Below are 16,359 nucleotides of genomic sequence, written 5' to 3'. Positions count from 1 at the left end.
GACCATGGCAAAGTTGCGGTCACGGCTTGCATTTGTAAGAAAGCAAGCCACCCCAGTGGCTCCCCGCCTCAGTCCTCCTACCTACGGGTATGAGGCCATGCCGGTTAGCACTGGGGGCGATTTGGGGACCTCAATGGGACCACCTCCACCGGGTATCCCCCCACGGACCTCCCATTCCCCAGCATGCTCGCTTGCTCCAGTCGGGAGCTCGGACGAGATCGCCGGCTCGTCTTAGGGCCAGCTTGTCTCATTCGGAGCCCGGGAAGAAGACGAGTTATCGAGCGCAGCATCGGAGAGCAGGCTTGTCCAGTCGGACGCAGAGGCTTCGACTGGGCTTCCTCCTTTGGGAGTGGTCGCCCAGTCCCAGGCCGACGCGGAAATGACAGACATGCTTTCCCAGGCGGCCGCGAGCGTCAAGCTAGAGTGGAACCCTCCGCTCTCCCCTGAACCCTCGCGGCTCGACGATTGGTTCCTGGGCTCGGGGCGCCACCCACGGCCATGCCCTGCCCCCGTTCCTTTCTTCCCAGAAGTGCATGAGGAGCTGACAAAATCGTGGGAGGCACCTTTTACTGCCCGGTCCCGGTCTTTCAGCTCCCCCGCTCTCGCTACACTCGATGGCGGAGCAGCCAGGGGGTATTTGGTGATCCCCCTGGTGGATAAGGTGCTTGCGGTGCACCTGTGTCCGCAGAGCGCCGCCACCTGGCATGGGTGCCCGAAACTCCCATCCAGGGCCTGTAGGTTTACATCGTGCCTGGCAGCTATAGCCTATGGTGCCGCTGGACAAGCCGCCTCTGCCCTGCACGCCATGGCTCTCCTGCAAGTACACAAAGCCAAGGCACTAAAAGAACTGCACGAGGGTAGTTCTGACCCGGGATTGATGCAGGAACTGCGCTCAGTGACCGACCTCACTCTCCAGGCGACGAAGGTCATGACGCGGTCTCTCGGTCAGGCGATGTCCACCCTGGTGGTCCAGGAGCACCACCTTTGGCTCAACTTGGTTGAGATGTGCGAGGCTGACAAGGCACGGTTCCTTGACGCCCCCATCTCCCAGGTTGGTCTATTCGGCGACACCGTCGAGGATTTGCCCAGCAGTTCTTGGTGGTGAAGCAGCAAACGGAGGCCATAGAGCACATCCTGCCCCGGCACAGCTCAAGACCCCGCACCCCGTCTGCTCATCGCCAAGGGCATCCTCCTGCAACTGCAACACCTGCTCCACCACAGCCTGCCCCATGGCCCGGCCCTGGTGTGGAGCCCAGCGCAGGAAACAGATGCCACCCGTCTCACAGCCGGCTGCCAAGAACCCGAGGAAGGCTTCGAAGCGCCCCTGAGATGGGCAACCCAGGGGCAAGGAGACCCGCTTCTCCGGAGCTGGTGAACAGACCACTCCATCCCCCGGTGGAGGGCCGGGAGGAGAATCTTTTGTTTCGTTTTCATTTAATTTTGCCGCATGTCCAAGAGGCTGCGGTACCTGAAAATTCAACAAAAGAGCAGTTTTCTTGTTCCCTGGGTCACATGTTCAGTGTGCACGGCTGTCGTCACGACCACCATCCACCGTCCCATCATTGCAGGTATGGCGCCCCAGTGGTGGTCCCCCCACCCCTGTGCGCCCAGCTGTGGCACAAACACGCCCACACGGGATTGGGTCCGGTGGACACAAGACGAGACTCCTACTTCCCCCTCCTCGGCCAATCTTATGGTGGGCGGCAGGAGCCAGGTAAGTGCTTCGATGTCCCTGGAATCAGCATGGCCACGGGGCTTGAATCCCCTCGACGTGGCACCTCGAGCTCTGCCCCGCCACGAGGCCCCACCTGCCGGTACGCCTGACGTGATCATTCCCTTAGTCCCCCTCGCCCGGAGTTTGGACGCGTACTTCGTGCTTTCCAACCCGTCGCAGTGGCTGACCCGGACCGTCCAACTTGGCTATGCGATTCAGTTTGCCCCTCCCCTTCGGCCTGTCCCCTCGCGTCTTCACGAAGGTCGCAGAGGATGCCCTTGCCCCGCTAAGGGAAGTGGGCATCCACATCCTCAACTATCTGAACGACTGGCTAATCCTAGCTCACTCTCGAGAGTTGCTATGCACACACAGGGACCTCGTGCTTCGGGTCAACTGGGAAAAGAGCAAGATCTCCCCGGTTCAGAGCATCTCTTTTCTCGGTCTGGAGTTGGACTCAGTCTCGATGACAGCGCGCCTCACGAACGAGTGTGCATAGTCGGTGCTGAACTGTCTGAAGGCATTCAGACGGAGAGCAGTGGTTCCACTGAAACATTTTCAGAGGCTCCTGGGGCATATGGCATCCTCAGTGGTGGCCACACCGCTCGGGTTGATGCATATGAGACCGCTTCAGCACTGGCTTCAGACTCGAGTCCCAAGATGGGCATGGCACCACGGAACACATCGTGTGGCCATCACGCCGATCTGTCACCGCCTCTTAAGCCCGTGGACCGACCTTGCTTTTCTACGGGCAGGGGTTCCCCTAGAGCAGATCTCCAGGCGTGTCGTGGTTACAACAGACGCCTCCAAGACAGGCTGGGGCACCGTATGCAACGGGAACACAGCCGCTGGCTCCTGGACTGGCCCGTGGCTGCGTTGGCACATCAACTGCCTAGAGTTGTTGGCAGTACTGCTCACCCTGCAGAGGTTTTGGCCGTTGATCCAGGGCAAGCACGTGTTGGTCCAGATGGACAACACAGCATTGGTAGCGTACATCAACCGCCAAGGCAGTCTACTCTCCCATTGCATGTCACAACTTGCCCGCCATCTCCTCCTCTGGAGTCAACAGTGCCTCAAGTCGCTATGAGCCACTCACATCCTGGGCGACCTCAACACTGCAGCGGACGCGCTGTCACGTCAGGTTACCCTCAGGGGAGAGTGGAGACTCCACCCTCAGGTGGTCCAGCTGATTTGGAGTCGATTCGGTCGAGCACAGGTAGACCTGTTTGCTTCCCGGGAATCCTCCCACTGCCCGCTCTGGTACGCCCTGACCGAGGCACCCCTCAATATAGATGCGCTGGCACACAGCTGGCCCCCTGGACTATGCAAATACGTATTTCCCCCAGTGAGCCTACTTGCACAGACCCTGTGCAAGGTCAGGGAGGACGAGGAGCAGGTCATCCTAGTAGCACCCTACTGGCCCACCCAGACGTGGTTCTCAGATTTCATGCTCCTCGCGACAGACTGTGATCGCTGGATGACTTTCCTCCTTAGCCCTCTGGCAGCTGAGTTTGCAGAGAAACTCGCTGACCGAACCAGTACGTGCGCTAATGAGCCCCTGTACTGAGGTAGGTTCTCCACATGTGCTGGTTCCCCGAAGGTGACCCCATGTGATATCTTCCACAAAATTGTTTCCCTGACTGCAAACTGCGTCTTCCTTGGGCAGAGGCCCCTCTGCCCCCGGTCGCCATGCTTTGTAGAAACTCCTCCCCTTTTGGGTAGGACCTACCATTGGACCTCTCCACATGACATACTTCCGACAAGACTCGTAAGACCATGTGATGTATTCCACTCAAAATACCCCCCCCCCTTTTTGGGCAGGGTCTCCGTGGTGTCTTCCCCTTGGGAGGGACACCCCTCGATGCAGACACTTATGGCTCCCAGCCAGCTAACAAATTCCACTCTTTTTGGGGAGAAAATAGAGGGAAAATAGGCCTCGGCTGGGCTAGCCTGTCCCTATAGTTGGGCAGTTGACTTGTTTCTGATGGACCGTTTGACGCTCATAAGAGCATTGGGGGAGGTTACGTGACGGCCTGGTGCGCTGGCTACGAGGCACACAGCAGTCTGTCCAACACACACCGCCAGTTCTCGTAACACAGTTCAGCTAGTTGTGGCATTGTGTATAAGGACCCCTAGTGTCACTACATCAACAAAACATCGAGTGAGTGACAGATAGGGAACGTCCTGGTTACTTTCGTAACCTCCATTCCCTGATGGAGGGAATGAGATGTTGTGTCCCTCTTGCCACAACGCTGAACTACCCGCTGAAATGGCCGGGACCTGGTCTCGCTCCTCAGCACAAAACCTGAATGAGTGGTTGCATACCAGCTCCTTTTTTACCCGTATGTCCGGGGGAGTGGCATGCAAATTCCACTCGCCAATTCTCATTGGCCTTTTTAAAAAAAAGCAGAGGTGTTTTGGGGCTCCCAAGAGTGACCCCTAGTGTCACTACATCGACACAACATCTCGTTCCCTCCATCAGGGAACGGAGGTGACGAAAGTAACCAGGATGTTTTCTGGAGAGCTCAGACATTCAAGAATGGCTACAGATTACTTTTCTCATCTTAAAAATATGATGTTTGTGTACTTTTCCAGTTTTGGTTCTCTGGTGATGTCACCCTCAACTGGCATAATCTTTAATAACCAGATGGATGATTTCACCTATCCTTGTTATGAAAAAAGCAATGGACTCAACAACTGTATTAAAGCAGGTGAAAAACGGATATGCATTGGGCTTAAATTAGAGTTACAGTCTATCATTCATTACAAATTAATTTTGCACCACTTAAATAAATATAGCTAGGTTCTGCTGTTGAATGATATGGCTATGATGTACCACCATCTTCAACCGAAGACCAAGACGTCCATCCCTTGTCATTTATTTTTTTACACCAGCATAAACCAGCCTAGAGCTGGTCTTTTTTAGCAGGGCAGACAAACTATGCAATAGCCTATTGAAGATGTACAAGTATATACTTCTCTTGTCTTTGTTTTGACCAGGTAAACGTCCACTTTCTTCGATGTCCCCCACGATAATATTTGACAAACACAACCAAGTCAAAATGGTGGTTGGGGCTTCAGGTGGAAAACAAATCACCACAGGAACTGCCCAGGTAACTACAGACACCCAAACAGATTTTAAAAGGTGCACTCAGTAATAATTTTCCTCATTAAAAATGTTTTACTCTTAAAGAAATGAGTAGCAATTAACAATATATTTTAAATCATCAACTCTCACATGAGATGAAGACTCCAGTCATATCAGTAACAATATAAAAGCCGTTTTATTCTACATGGAGAGGGTCTCCTCATGGGGGCGGCCATGTTAGGATCACATGACCAACTGAATATTAAGGCAAGCATATACTACACAACTTGCAGTCGGGTTCCTGCGACTCACAGTCCTGTTTTTTGGACAGTAGTGAATCAACTACATGACCATTCGTCCCCAACTGAGACCGTGTGTACACAGGTGATCTAATCTACAGTACAAGTGAGACATCACCGCTACACCTGGTCATCTCTTTTGACCACTTGTATTTTCAAGGAGAGAGTCTCTGATTTCATAAGGACATACATCAATTATTAAGTTTGTGTTTTACTAAATGATAATAAAGTGCACAAAAGTAAAAGACAAGAATGAAAAGCGCTAAAAACCACCACACTGTGTGTTTTTTAGTGCAGTACCTGTAATTGAGCTTCTAATGGGCATGCTGCTCATTTATGTGTCCCTATAGGTGAATGAAGGAATGAATGAATGTTACATTTACATAGTGCTTTTCTGACACTACACTCAAAGCACTTTACACAGTGAACAGGGGACTCTCCTCAACCACCACCAGTGTGCAGCATTCACCTGGATGATGCGACGGCAGCCATAGTGCGGCAGTACGCTCACCACACACCAGCTATTGGTGGAGAGGAGAGAGGAGAGTTATAGAGCCAACTAATTTATGGGGATTATTAGGAGGCCATGATTGAGAAGGGCCAATGGGAGGAATTTGGCCAGAACACCAGGGTTACACCCTTACTCTTTAATAAAACTACCCTGGGATTTTTAATGACCATAGAGAGTCTGGACCTTGGTTTAACGTCTCATCCGAAGGACTATTGTGCATGTTCATGCAATCTCCTTTTTAATTTTGTGATCGTATTCTTATTTCCCTTTAAATCTGCATGTAACTTTCAAAAAAATATCCGTTACAGCTGCCTTTACTGTCGTCCTGTTTCAAAAGGATCGCCCAAAATGCATCTTAAAATTAAGATAATGAAATTCATTCACAAACTCGAGCAGTATGTTCTTGAAATAAGCCAACAAATATGAAAGAACGGCTCTTGCACGTTTTTGTGTATTTGTGCTAATTTGCAAAGGAAAATAATAATAAAAACAGCTGAAAATAATAAAGACATCGGGTAGAGAGATGTGGGTGATATTTAATTTTATTTTCTAATAATTTTTTTGTCTCCTGCTACAACAAATATGAAAGAACGGCTCGCACCCATTTTGCAATTTGAAAAAACCGGGTAGGCAGATATGGGTGAAGTTTCATTCTATTTTCTAATAATTTTTTTATTTTCTGCTTCCTAATACCTTGCCCTCCTCTTGTGCTCTCTCTGTATTTCATTGGCTGTTACTCATTGTCGGTCTCTTGCTCGTCGGGACAGTGCACACAACTGATGACAAGACATATAGATATCAAGCTGTTTTCAAAACTGTCGTAGCATCTGGGACTGTCTCAGAAGTGAGTGCACAACAAGACTGTTCGTCATGAAATCTGAGACTTCTCATTGCAGACCAGTTGGTGACTCAAAACATCAAAGGAGATGAGCTTCAGTCATGTAGTGTACACTAAGCTTTACTCGCTTAATCTCAGTAAAGGCCTGAGTATACTTCGTTTGTCCACGTTGCTGACCGCTCTGCGCACAGTATGCATGATGTATATTTCATCATCAGCCAGTTCGCATGGCCTGACCACGCACCAGCCAAATTTTCTCGACCCGCGGATGCGGTCATTGTCTGTGCGCATCGTCGGCACATGCGCTGGCCATTGACTTTACTAAAAATCTATCACAAATCAGTCGTAGTATGAATGCGTCAAACGCATCTGTCTGCACTCAGGGTCAATGGAGTATCCTCAGGAAAGCAATGCGGTCGACTGGGTGTGATCTGATCTGGAATGTGGTGAACCGAAATATACTCGGTCCTTAACTGCCTTGGTATTGGACACTATCACTCATGGACTAAATTAACAGAGTGACTATTTGCACCTAGGTGTAAATAGCACCTGCTGAACAGTGCAGCTAATTGCACGCTTATAGTCTGGTGAAAAGACAGAAATGAACGACAAACTGCATGGGGTGTAATGATAAAGCAAATTTAATTTTTCATGCTAGTGACCTGGGTTCAAATCTAAGTTTTATCCCATTCTTTTTCATAATAATGAGTAAAAATGAATATAAAGTTAGATATCCTTACAGTGATTTGGTCATGGTGTAGGTTGGGGAGTTGAGAGTAGGATTTAATCCAGGAGCCAGGGTTTCGATCACACACATTCCCTGGATGGGGATCCAGTGCACACTGGAGATGGGGAGACCAATGAGGGCGTGACAGTACAGTCCCACCTCCACGGTCTGCTCCGGAGGCATGGGACACCCGACTAAGGGGGCCAGAGGGAGCTGCAGATCGCTGATGAATGACCCTTTCCCAAAGAAAGCGATGCAGATCTTCGCCATTAGCACATTTGCTCCTTTCCAATAGATGCTGCTAATCAACAAGCAATATTAACCCAGTTGGGTAGGTGGCTCAGCGCACCTTTGAACTGGTCTGCCCATCGCGGGTGAGAGAAGAAGAACTAACCACTTGAAAAGTCTGCAAAACAAACAAGAAAAGCAATCGAGTTTTCTAGCTTTTCTCCCCTTTCAAATTCACACCACAGTTGAGGATCTCATTGGCCATTTTTTTCACACAATTGTGGAACTAGTACCTGAACTAAAATCAGTTTGCTGTGGAACTATACCTTTTCTGATAAAATTCCAATGTCGTTTTTCCATCAGGCACACTGGTGAGAACTTACTGTAAATAAGCTTTGACGTAAGTATGTGATTTTGTTATAACAGCAACACCTCAACAAAATTTGACAACAGCTGAGCCGACTCAATTTAAAACAAAAAACAATGGATGACATTGTGAAAGATTAAATATTTTTTAAAAGGTGCTATATGTAAGATTGACAACAAGCATCTGAAATGGGTACTGCAGTCCAAATTCAAAATATTGGAGAGTTGTCTGCCCCGCCTCAGACTCGAAGCTCATGTGGGTTGCCAGAATGTTGACGCAAATTAGCCAACTCAGCAGCCGTTTTAAAGGATTTTTGGGCTTTAAGCTGTCTTTAAGCTGGCAACTCACGTGGACAAGATGCACACGAATTTTGTAGAGGAGATGGAAAAAAACAAGAGAAAAAGAGAAGAAGCACTATAACACTTTTAACACTTTTTAAACTTCAATTGTAGTCAACTGCATTTTATCTGTTGCTTTTTTCCGTACAGTACCATTGTACAATGTTTAAAAAAAGTTAGCATGACTCTTAACAAGCCTAATATGACAAAGTCCCTTTTAATGTAAGTCAGTTCTCTTGGCAGTCATATTTGGAACGTCAAATTTGAATAACCTGGCAGCTATTTTCTATGTGTACGAGCAGCGGTAAAAGTACAGCTCATTTCTACTCGAATGGGGAAAGACTGAAAAATCCAAGGCTGCATTTCCCAATGACATCATAAGCCTAGGTAGGGTTGCACGATAATGGTTAAAATGACAATCATGATTATTTTTGCCTACATTTTAATCACAATTATTCCTGCCTTTGAAGTTTTATTTATTTATTTATTTTTATTGCAGGGCTGCACAATTTGGACAAAAAATACTGTTGCCACAGCTTTGATATTTTCTTCTTAAAAAATAAAATAAAATTACATTAAACAGCAGCTCTTATGTTGAATAAGGTGTTAAAACTACAAACAAGTAATGATTCTTTTTGTCCAAAATTAAGTCGTGTTTTGCCCATGCTTTACTTCCAATTTAAGGGTTTTCACACTTAAGTTCTCTTTAAAAATGATATACTTTTCTTGTTATTATTATTATTATTATTATTTTTGCAATAAACAGTAGTAATGTTTTTCTGTAATAATTTAGCAGGCAGCAATGCTAACTATTCTCAAGCCTTTACTTTGATGTAAAAAAAACTGAGGGAAGTGTGTGTGTTGTTTCTGTTGCTCTGGTGCTCCATCCAAACATGGTGAAATGCTCTTATCTCCTCCTCGACCCACAAAACCCTGGTGCCATGGGTTTACTTTAAAAAAGTTTAGACACTTGTAATGGCCAAACCAGTGACGGATTTAGGCATGGGTGACATGGGCAGTTGCCCAGGACGGCATTTTGCGGGGGGACGGCAGGAGGCACCAACACAGACCCCCCCCAACAAACAAAAAAAATTAGCAACAATTTGCAACTTCAGCTGCCTGATAATTTCTGTTTGCTAGCTCACTAATATGGAAGACAATTATGCTTAATTAACTGTGAGAGGCAGAAATCATGATCGCAATTAAAATACGGTTAATTGTGCAGCTCTAGTAGGCAGTATCAGCAGTACGATTGTTGATTATGCTTTTTTCTTGATCAGTGAGAAATGTTCACTTTTCTGTCTCTACCCAAATAATACCACTTTGCAAAGAGAGATCGCAAAGAGATGAAGGGAGTGAGACTGGTGATGCTTCCCTCTGGAAATGTATCCACTGGTGTCACTGGAGTTACTTTGGAAGTATGGCCACGTTCACACAGCAGCAGAATCCGGTTGTCAGACTTGTTTTGAGTGCTTAATATGGTTGCATTCACACACAGGACATTATTTACGAGTGTGACAACCGCATTCTTTAACCGAACTGACACCCGCAAATTTTCAGGTCTCACAAGTGCATTCTTGGCAAGCCTGTGCTGTCTGAATGGAACCGCACTGGACAACTAGTTGTTAGTTATGTCATGTACAGTGAGAGACACGTTGCACTGTACATGAGCGTGTCTCGTGGGTTTTTTATGGGGTTTTCGTTAACTCACAGAGACGGAGATATTAGCTGCTTGTCATTCAAAGATTCAGCCGCTGTTTTCCACCGGCTGCTCAAGGGTACAAGCCACTCGACACAAAAGCTGCGCTCTGCATGCGGTTAAAAAAGCATTCAAAGATGCTGTCAGTTAATTATGATATGATGGATGAACTTGCGCACTGAGTGGACTTGTTAATAATGCGGCGTCAGTTGTGGTAAGACTTGCCAGTGTTATGGATGTTGCCATCTTTAGTCAGTGTCACTGTGGTTACAGCTGTTAGAATATGGTTGTGACTTCGGTTGTTTGTTCATACAGACAGTATTCAAACTGCTACTGTAAGCTGTTGCATGAACAAGACATTTCAAGACTAAATATGGTTGTCAATCCCAAACACTGACTGTGTGAACGTAGCCTATGACTGCTATATGTATTATTTAAGCTCACATTTCATAAGATTTTTATTCGTTTTACGTTCCTTTCACCTTCACCAACATGTAACATGTACAGCACATGAGAAATGCCAATATCAGTAAATTTTTTCTGAATATGGCATGCATAAAATGTGCAGTAAAAAATAGATTTTACATGTATTTTGTCTTAAAACAAAGTTTTTCATCACTCCTGTCTCTATCATCTTAGGTGATCCTGGACTATTTGTTCTTCAACTATGATTTGAACAAATCTGTTAATGAACCCAGAGTTCACACTGAGTTAAGACCCGACAACACATCTGCAGAAAGTGACTTTGAGGAGGTAAGGATAAACTTACAAGGATAAGCTGTCGCAACCTAATAATAGTTTGTACTTATGGATAAGTAGACACACAATGTCAGCAAAGTGAAAATTATTTTTATTTTGTGTTTTGTGTGTACACATGCTGCAGAGTTTATATAAAGGCTTGAACAAGACTCATCATCATAAAATATATTTACTACCACTCAACAAAACATTAGCACGAGTCCAGTCAGTTGTGCAACAGAATGGAGAAATCTGTGCTAAATGTGATGACAGGAAAGGCGGCTATCCTGCAGGGTACTGACACCTGCTCCTGCTCTCCCTTCTCACTTTTTCTGGACCTTTAGTCAACAGATGAATGACTCCCATTCATATTCAAAAACAAAACACCATTTAGCTAAAAACACACTTCTTTCTCATTTATTTGCATAATTGTACTGTTGGTGAATGTTGATTATATTGGTTTGTGTATATTTAGTAAGTGCATTAGGTTTTGTATTAGATCTAATTGTATCAGGTATTCTCTAATATCTCTATTTAAATAGAAAGCATTCTGTGCACTTCTTTTTGTTGTTATTCTTGCTGAATTGCATGCTGTGCATCTGTTGACTGAAACAGTCACATATGAAGCAAACCCTGCTAAAAAAAAACAAAAAAAAACTGCTTTTGCAACTGACTGGTTGAGACGTACAGACGATATCCCTTTGTGAAATCAGAATCAGCACTCACCTGCACTCAGCTCAAAAACAGACAGCATTCTTCAGATGTCAGATGATTTTTCAATGCATCACAGGAAAGATGTTAACAGAAAAAGGATGTAAAAAAATCCACAATAAAATAAAACTTTTAATTGTTTATCTGGTAGTTACTTTACCACATACATTTAAAAATGATGATTTAACAAGACATGTAATTTTACAATAAAATATTTTTAAAATAGTTCCCTATCGATTCAGTTCACTTCGACATTGCAAATCACTAGGGGGATTCCTTCCCCGATGACCTAGTTAAAACCCTTGTACAATAATGGCAATCCTGTGATTGGCAATTATGTTTAAGCCCCGCCCCTTTAGGCACGCCTATATAAGCAGGTGCGCAAACACCATTTCTTCAGAAATTTCTTCTTCAAGACCGAGGACATCTTCGTCTTAAAAACCCTCTCTGCTTCACCACTGAAACACACATCTCAGCTGACAGATCTTCTCTGCGAGAGCGAACAGGATGACTTGTTGCCTGCGCCTATAGTGAGAAGGTTTTCTGCTCCCCTGCAGTGTTCCGGTTAAGAGTTTCTCCACTTTGCTGTCGAAGACGCTCTAGTGTATGGGTTCTTCACATCGAAGCTCGCCGTTGATGACGCGATGCTCAGCGAGATACCACCCGATACCACCCGCCTCCTGCAGTGCTCTGGCTGGAGTAAGTTTATTCTTTATGTATATAAATATTGGATTCACACAAGGAGGCAAAGCGGGGCCATGAGTTAGAGATGGACGATTTCGAGGAGGACCTCACACCGGAGGAAGCCCCATGAGCGATGGGGATGATGCTGTATCCCTCGCAGAATCAGGTGAGTGGTCCATGGAGGATGTTGCTACTCCTTCCCCCAGCAAGGGCAAGGAGCGTGCACACGCCACTGACAATGAGCTTCTTCATGTCCGTGCAAAGGTGGTTTAGTAGCTCAGTCTTGAGTGGTCCCCCCAGAAGAACTGCAAAAATCTTGCCTGGATGAATGGTTTCTGCAAACCAGCCATTGTCAACAGTCTGTGGCCTGGAGACGTGCACCATTTTTTCCTGAGGTCCACACGGAGCTCACAGAGACCTGACGTGCTTCCTACTCTTCGCGCACCCAGATCGGAGGGGCTGCCATCCTCACAACAGTGAATCATGCCAAAGAGAAAGGCTACCGTTACAGGATGGAAATCCCGCCCCGCCCACCCCTCCAAGCTGTGTCGACTGATGTCCACACTGGGTGGAAAGGCTTACACAGTGGCAGGACAAGCTGTTTTTTAGGACAAGCTCCTTAAGCATTTGGACGAGAAAGGAAGCTTTTCAAGGAACTCCACACCACTCCTGACTTAGCGCTGCAAGCCATGACAGCGACCGCCCAAGCCATCGGGAAAGTGATGGGCAGACTTTTGGTCCTGGACTGGCATATCTGGCTGATGCTTACTGAACTGCATGATGCAGAAAAAGTAGCCCTTCTTAAGGCTCAAAAATGTCCCAAGTGATGAAGCACTTTCTTCCAAAGAAAGAGTGGCCTGTTCCCACTCTACTTCCAGTCAGCGCTCGGCTTAGAATCCTACCTTCGCTGTTCCAGTGCTGCCAAGGTCCGCCAATAAGCCATTGGTGAAACCACGCAAACTGTTTCCCAAGCAAAAGATCCAGCATCACAATGCGAATCCCACGCCGATGGAACACCCCCCCCAGAATGTTGTTTCTGTGTGTCACACTTCAATAAACGTGTTGCCAAAAAAGAAATATGCGCCCCGTTGAAAGAACATGGGTCATGCATACATTCTCAATAAAATAGTCACACACCACTCACATTGCAGCCAACCGCTTTCCATTCATATTTTTGCTAATCTCCCTTAGCGAGCAAATCAATAAGCCCACTGTCCCACTATGTGGATGTGTGGCGAGCCCTCACGGGCATGTCTGATTGGGTGTTAAAAACGATCAAACATGGCTATACGATTAATTTTTCATGCCGGCCGTCTCACTTCAATGCCGTTTTGCCATCCATGGTTCCATTATAGAATGTGCCAGTACTATGTGCAGAAATTCATATTCTCCACGTGAAGAACGCGATAGAGATTGTTCCGAAATGTGATGCCTACAGCGAGTTTTACTGCCATTATTATCCAATTCCAAAGAAAGATGGCAGGCTCCGGCCCATTCTAGATCTGAGACATTTTAATCGTGTGCTCAGGAAGCACCCATTCAAAATCATAACTCAGAAACAGATCTTATCGCACATCCATCTGCAGGACTGGTTCGCGTCAATAGATCTGAAAAACGCATACATTCATGTACCAATTGTGCAGCGTCATAGGTGGTTCTTGAGATTCGCGTTCGAGGGAACTGATTTTCAAATCAAAATCTTTCCTTTTGGTCTGTCTCTGGTTCCTCGCACATTCACGAAATGTATCCATGTCGCCCCTTTGAAAATTAACGCTGTGCGTATTTTGAATTACCTCGACGAATGGCTTTTACTGGTCCAATCAGAGGCTCAACTGAGTGAACACACAGACCTGTTGCTTTGCTATCTAAAAAAAAAATAGGTCTAAATGTCAGTTGGGTGAAAAGCACACTTTCCCCCAGCCAACAAATCTCTTTTTGAGAGTCAGGCTCAACTCAGTGAGCATGCGGGCACACCTCAGTAATGAGCATGTTCAGACCATTCTTCGGTGTCTATCTCAGTTCAAACTAGGGAAAACAATTCCTCTGAAGTCATTTCCGAGAATACAAGGTTTATGGCGTTAGGTCTGTTACACATGAGACCTCTTCAGTACTGGCTCAAGTGATATGTAGCGCAACACGCCTGGCGAAACGGGCGTATGCACATTGGCATGACTCACAGCTGATTAGCTGCTCTAACACCATGGACAGCGCCAGCCTTTTTGCAACAGAGTGTTATGATGGGTCAGATTTTCAGGCAAAAATTAGTGACCACAGATGCATCCAACATGGGTTGGGGTGCGGTGTGCGACGGCCGCCCGGCCTTTGGCACCTGGACAGGTGCGAAGCAGGCATGGCACATCAACCACCTATAACTGCTGGCTGTCTTTCTAGCCTTGAAGGCTTTTCATTCTGATGCAGTGAATCACCACGTACTGATTCGTTTGGACAACATGACAGTAGTGGTGTACATATATCACCAGGGCAGAACTTGGTCACAAAGAATGATGAGCTTGACGCAGCACCTCCTCAAATGGAACATTATCCATCTCCTGTCCATACGTGCTACAAATGTCCCAGGTCACCTGAATTGTGGGGCAGATCTGCTGTCGTGCCAAGGCACATTACCAGGGAAGTGGAGACTTCATCCTCAGATGGTTCTGATGATTATGGAAATATTCAGCAAAGCGGAAATCGATCTGTTCGCCTCTGCGGAGAATGCCCACTGTCCCCTTTGGTACTCCATTTTCCAAGCCCCGCTGGGGGTGGACGTCCAAGCCCACAAATGGCCGGCGGAACGCAAGTACGCGTTTCCCCCAGTTCACTCTGTCATCAGCAAAGTTTGAGAGGATAAGGAAATGGTGGTGTTGGTGGTGCCGAAATGGCCCAATCAGTTTTGAATTCCGGAGATGATAGAGATATTGGATAGCACTCCATGGGAAATACCGCTGAGGAGGGATCTCCTCTCTCATGCACAGGGCACGATTTGGCATCCCCAGCTGGAGCTTTGGAACCTGAAGATGTGGCCTCTGAATGCCGCACATCGGTGATGAACACCATATTACAGGCTATAGCGCAATCCACGTGACGCCTCTATGCACTAAAATTGTGCATGTTTACTAATTGGTGCTCTTCACGTGATATAAACAACTTCAGGATTATACAATAGTCTCTACTTCACGTCGGGGTCCTGTTCACCCTGTCGGGGTTTATTGTGCGATAATTGGCTGACTGTACATTATCCCTTACATATTTAACAGTAAAATGTATATTATGTTTAACAAGACAATTAAGTACTTTTTAAGGTAAACTTGTTAAAATTACGGTAAAAAATTAATAATGGTGCGTTTCCATATTTGATTTTTTTTTATCAAAAAAGTTGTTTCTTCTTAATTTTTTATATCAGTTATGCGCATTGGGTTGTTCTATGTTATATTTTATGTAGTTAAGTTAATGTTTATTGCATTATTTTAGTGCAACGTGTGTTTCCCTGATGGTGTTTTGTGTTTGTGTGGGGAACGCATGACATGTCTCTACATGTTTATTAGTCATTGCTCCTGGAAGAGTCACTTTTGATGAACTTTAAATCATCCTGTTGTTTCTGTGGTGTTAAACAATACATTGTAAAGTGAAAAAAGCTTATTTTTTAAGTTCCAGTAGGTCAGTATATAAACATCATATTGTTTAATACAGTCGCAAGCTGTAAAATAAACAGGCACCAAAATGTCATCTGTAGAGCAGGACACATTATCACAGTATTTTTTACGGCAAATTTCTGGCAACCACAGCTGCCAGTATTTTACTGTAAGTATAACTGTTTTTTTATTTTTTATTTTACAGTGATACTTAATGAACTTGTTTGTATCCATAAGTGGCTTGTGGAATGCCTCCTTTTATCTCAGCTTTTGGTCAAAAGCCACTTTACAGGTTTCTCCAAAAGTACTTTTCTTTCCTTTACTGTAAATCTTAGGAAAAGTAACAAGTAATAGAGAGAGAGAACCCTATTTTGATTTTGCCCACTCTTAATTTGAATCTAGTGCCAGTGTGGTGCACAGGGGGCTGTCCCGATCATTTTACATTTTAAATGGACCCTTCTGATTATCAAAACACTCCAGATTATATAATAAAATAACAAAAGTAAAAATGCATGCATGATAATGGCCATAACCATGGTCCCTGTAAGGAAGAAGGGATGAGAAGTTCTGTTTTCTAAGTGTTTTTTATTTTTATTTATTTTATTTTTTTCTGTTCAGTATACCAAAAAAAAAAAAAAAAAAAAAAAAACTAAAATACTACCATCAAAAACAACAACAACAACAAAAAAAAAAAACAGGCCATCTTAACATCAGGTTTGTTCACACCCCTGTTTGCTATTTATATTATCAGACAAAAGGTAATTAAAACTTACCATGCTGGCTGGTTA

The 16,359-nt window shown here is 45.4% G+C and overlaps 1 protein-coding gene across 1 annotated transcript in view; it reads left to right on the top strand.

Moving 5' to 3' along the window:
- The window catches only part of LOC127444665 (glutathione hydrolase 1 proenzyme-like), a 28,816-nt gene extending 17,377 nt beyond the window's left edge, over positions 1–11,439 (top strand). The window contains exons 11-14 of the mRNA XM_051704177.1: positions 4,307–4,422; positions 4,712–4,824; positions 10,446–10,559; positions 10,690–11,439. Coding sequence (XP_051560137.1) covers positions 4,307–4,422; positions 4,712–4,824; positions 10,446–10,559; positions 10,690–10,845 — 499 coding nt within the window. The 3' untranslated portion in view covers positions 10,846–11,439. The remainder of the gene's footprint in view (positions 1–4,306; positions 4,423–4,711; positions 4,825–10,445; positions 10,560–10,689) is intronic.
- Positions 11,440–16,359: the final 4,920 nt, after the last annotated feature.

This window comes from Myxocyprinus asiaticus, chromosome 8 (assembly GCF_019703515.2).
Source record: "Myxocyprinus asiaticus isolate MX2 ecotype Aquarium Trade chromosome 8, UBuf_Myxa_2, whole genome shotgun sequence".
Lineage (NCBI taxonomy): Eukaryota > Metazoa > Chordata > Actinopteri > Cypriniformes > Catostomidae > Myxocyprinus > Myxocyprinus asiaticus.
Note: the sequence above shows the minus strand (reverse complement) of the source record. Positions and strands in the feature narration are given on the sequence as shown.